Genomic DNA, 4,550 nt, shown 5'->3' with positions numbered 1-4,550 from the left:
TCTGGTCACTAGCAGGTTCTAGTGGAAGCTGTACTCAAGGTCCATGTAAATCACTAGGCGCACAAAAACATAGATTAGATGGATTGGCAGGGGCATTTAAGTTCTTAGGAAGGAAATTCAAAGGACTCAAAGTTGGGGTGCTTTTGGTTGAAACGTGACATTTGAATTCCAGTTTAGACACACTTTAAAATGATGACAAGTCAAATGGATATGCAAGGCACTCATCAACACACTTCAAAGAGCCATACATGTTACACCAACACTCTGAAACACAGCATGTAACATTTGACAACACTGCAAACATTGAAAGTAAAAGTAGCACACACTGACAGAAAATAAATGACAAACACACCACTCTGCTAATTGCCACATCCAACACAACTTTCATTCTGCAGGTGTTGGCTGGTTCCAAAGCGAACCCTCCACACCTCACATGGCCACACCTCACCAAGCACTCCTGCAAACACTCCACCACCTCTCGGTACAAACCTCTCAGTCTGCTCGTTCGCCGTTTATGAAAGGATATGGCCATTCTGTGATCTTTTTGGCGTACTTCCTCACCACGTTGTCTTCACTGAAGAGGAAGAGGGAGCGGTTGACCGTTAGGCAGCTCTGCCGGACGGGTATGGGGTTGTACAGGGCCATGGTCCGGGCTCTCTGGGCCATCGACTGCTTGTACATCCGCTGCGCTCCGGGGGGCCCCCCTTGCCTACTGCCACCGCGGCCGGGCCCCCCTTGTCCGCCGGCACCCCCGCCACCACCGCCACCACCACCTCCTCCTCCTCCTCCATACCTGTTGGGTACCTCGTCTCCAAAACGCGCCATTCTGCAGACACCAAACGCCAGAGGTTAGGAAGGAGCCTTGGGGGGACTTCAGAGTGACACCTCCACATGCCACCACTCCATCAGCCTCGGCTCCAAACACACATGCAGAATGGAGATGGTTGCTCAGTCTCTCGCTCTGTCTCTTTCTCCTTCCCCCTGCTATCTATCTGTGTCTCCTTCCTAGGTCTTCAGCGCCAAGAAGATACCTCCATTTGTGTGTGGAGGGGGAGGGAGGGGAGTAGGAGGAGGTGAAAATGAAGAGAAGAGAGAGGGGAGGGGAAGAGAGGGAGAGGAGGGGAGGGGAGAAGGAAAGCGCACGGTGTCTCTGATCGTGTGTTTGGAATTTGAATGGGAAATGAAGCGATGTGTTTATGTAATTTCTTGCAAGTCAGTTCGCTGACAAGATAAAAAAAAAACAGGATTGGGTTTATTGGAAGGTGAGAAAACTCTCAAACATGTGAATATCTCATAGCCTTAGCGTTTCTATCGGTCGAAAAAAGGCAAGGCATCCTGTTTTTTGTTTGTTTGTGGGAAAAACCTCTCTTGTTCTCGCATCTGAATAAGAAAACCGATCGATCACCTTAAATACACGCAAAAAGAATGCATAGCTGTGCGTTTACAGATGTATTGCAAACATCTCCACTATAAGTAGGCTACCCTGGCTGGAGACTGCGTCTTTTTTCCCTCTCAACAGCCTAGTGCATCTTGATCCGCAGTTGTCTTTTTTTTCCCCACCCTCTCCAGGTCCCTTTTCTTCTGCGAGATAAGAATAGAAATAGATAAGAGTAAAATCTTTAATAATTCATTTTTCCCTGTGCCATATATCCGCAATGTTTGCTGTGGCACGGCAGAAATCCCTGCTGCTGAAGCTGCTGCCACCTCTCACTGCCACTACGCAACTCAGGTTACATGCAAACGCCAACCGAGGGGGGGCTTCCCCAAAATCCGAGCCTGGTGACATTTGTTGATATTTGGTGATGGACGGTGCGGCATCCCCCCTCCTCTTCCTCCTCCTCCCCCACCTCCTCACTAAGGCGTCGCTCACTGATTTTGGGCGTGATTGCGCGCACTTGGAGACGAAAAAACACACCGGTCCTCAATCTAACAATTTATGTATTCCCTACTTCCCCAGGGAATAAAATAGATGAGTTGATGAAGTTAAATTAAAAAAATATGTCCACAACAATCATCTATAATCCAGCGTTTGAAGACCAAGAATCCCGGGCGAGTAGGATCCGGAGGAGCAGAAAAAGACCACTGGGGGAGGCAGCATCATCACCATCATCAACACTTGTTGGGAAAATAGGACGACGGCGGTGCTGGTGTGTTGGAGCAGCGGCTCGCATCTTCAAACCGTGCGCCATCCCCGCCCAGCAGCATCGCCCCCGAGGCTCCCCAAATTAGAGAGAGGCTTCCAGCCCCGCAGAGCTACAGCAAGTCCAGCGTCTCTTCTCTCTCGCTCTCTCTCTCTCTATTTTACTAGCTCTCCCTTTCCCTCCCGCTCACTGTTTTTTTCTCCCTCGACCCCCCAGGGGGACGTAAGCCAACACAGTCCTGAGGCTGTGTATTCCCGTGGAGCTCAGCCTTAGAAACGAAGAACACCCGACGAGTGGAGCGCTTTTTCTGGCTCATCTGCGTTAAGTCAGCCGTCGGGGTTGAGCCGCGCACTGAGCATCTGATCAGTCTGACGGGAACCGAGCGCCGCGCGCAGATCCGTGGCCAAGCCTTGCAGCGCACGACGCACGGCGCCTCCCCGGTGCCTCCCCCACTCCCAACCCACTCCTCATAGCGCACGACGGAGATGTATGGGTACCAGTATGGGTTTACGGCACGGTGCAGCAGCTCAGCGGCTACATTTAAACTTTCTATTGTTAAAAGAAAAAACATCAAAACTGAAGGCTAGGCTGATGTCTCAAAACGTAACCTGTAAGAAAGTAATCGTGGGATTAAGCATAATATAGTTTTGACAGTACTTTACTTTTATCATAAGGTTTATATTCACATGGTCACCAGAAACGATAGATGCATAAAAGAGATTCCAAAAACTGAAGGGGTTTGATGGATTGAGGCCCCTTGCAGGAGATGAGGAGATGCAGATCATGGCATTTTCCCAAGAGTCAAAATCACAAACAGCGAAATCTAAAAATGCTCCGAAGACTGTAATTTACTCAAACCTACCAAGCCAAACAGAAGCCTTGGGTGGAAGAAGTTGGTGGTACATTGGTGTGTGTGCGTGTGTGTGTGTGTGTGCGTGTGTGTGTGTGTGTGTGTGTGTGCGTGTGCGCGCGCGCGTGTGTGTGTGTGTCGGTCTGTGTATTTTTGAGGGGGGGGGGGGTATAGGCTCCTGCAGTATGGTGAGGCAACGTGTACTTTTCCCAGGTCGTTAATACCAACAGTTTGTCACGGTGTCATACACAGACGCACACAGTGTCCTTGTTGTGTCTCACATGGGCGGGAAAGCTAGAGTCTGTTATACGCCATACAGAACCACAACAAGGATAGAGTTTTTAAAAAAAATACACAAGTGAGCTTCTGGTTTCTTTCTGCTTAACACGTGCTTCAAGTAAAACGGACTGTTCGGTTGGGTGTAGCATTAAAGGGAAAGGGGGGAAAACACTATGGGATTGATTCAAATGCCTAACAAAATGCTTTAACACGGGACATGTACATCTTCCTGATTGACGGTCAATTGTTTTGTTTGTTTCAGCAACATTTTGTTGAATGTGTGGTGAGATTGATGTGGTCACTGAAGGTTCCATATAATGGGAAGAAATGAGAAAAGGCTGGTGAAATGGTCCAAAATGTGATAAGGGTGTACATTTTTTGTCTGCAGGAGATTTCAGGATCATATCCACAAAATTGACATCTATGTTTTATAAGTACATGTTGGTGAAATAAATGTATACACATGATTCATTTCTGATCAATAGTTCCAGTGTCCCTACTTTGATCCACATTCTGCCAGTAAAGACTGTTATGTAATCCTCGAGAGACAATGACATTTAGCTTGAATAGGATCCCTTACTAGGACACACATGAAAAATCTGCCTTGTGTTTAGCTTGACCATGTCATTTAATTTTAAGGACTCCAAGGAGTGTTTTATAAGGTAATGTATTTTGTGGAATATCATCTACTGATAACTGCATGAAAGGAAAGATACTGCCAATAAATGAAGTTCCATGTGTGCAGCCAGGAGGAGAGTTTGAAGAGTTTGGAGTTTTGTGTTTGTTTGTTTGTTTGTTTGTTTTTTTGAGGACGTACTGTTATTTTGAGGACACTTTGAACAAGGGTTTTATCTCCCTTCATTCCCTTCGTTCTCCTCCAAGCAGTCTGTCAGTCTGGCTCTGGCATCTGAGTCGTCTTTGATGCAATTCAGCAAGCTGTTTGCCTGGGCTAAACCGAGCAAGCTGTCACCTCTCCAGCGCAGGGAAATGAAGGTTTGGGTGGAGACGTGAAGGGGTGGGGGTTCGGGGGTGGGGGCTAGTGAAACCCTTAATAAAAATTCTACAGCAGCCAAATAATCTCTTTAAAAGCTGAGTCTCTGAGGTATTTTTGTTTACCGTACATTGTGAAAAGAAGAACAATTGATTCAAAGTACATTAAAAGCAGAATGTTTGGTCATTTTGGAGCTGTCCTTGGTCCTGAAACAGCTACCTACCTCGTTCCAAGGCCTTGTGGCGCTGTCCAAAGTGCTGAAACAAGAGTAGAAAGCTCTGAACACCAC

General features: G+C 47.3%; 1 protein-coding gene across 1 annotated transcript; it reads right to left on the bottom strand.

Annotated features, from left to right (window-relative positions):
- Positions 1 to 448: 448 nt before the first annotated feature.
- On the bottom strand, positions 449 to 3,662 carry LOC132987037 (voltage-dependent P/Q-type calcium channel subunit alpha-1A-like). The gene has a single exon (XM_061053812.1). The coding sequence runs from the start codon at positions 823 to 825 to the stop codon at positions 493 to 495; it is 333 nt and encodes a 110-aa protein (XP_060909795.1). The 5' UTR covers positions 826 to 3,662; the 3' UTR covers positions 449 to 492.
- Positions 3,663 to 4,550: the final 888 nt, after the last annotated feature.

This window comes from Labrus mixtus, chromosome 2 (genome assembly GCF_963584025.1).
Source record: "Labrus mixtus chromosome 2, fLabMix1.1, whole genome shotgun sequence".
NCBI classification, from domain to species: domain Eukaryota; kingdom Metazoa; phylum Chordata; class Actinopteri; order Labriformes; family Labridae; genus Labrus; species Labrus mixtus.
This window is presented reverse-complemented; position numbering and strand designations above follow the sequence as displayed.

Excerpts from the sequence above, each read along its gene's own strand:
- LOC132987037 (XM_061053812.1), bottom strand. The coding sequence starts at position 825 with ATGGCGCGTTTTGGAGACGAGGTACCCAACAGGTATGGAGGAGGAGGA.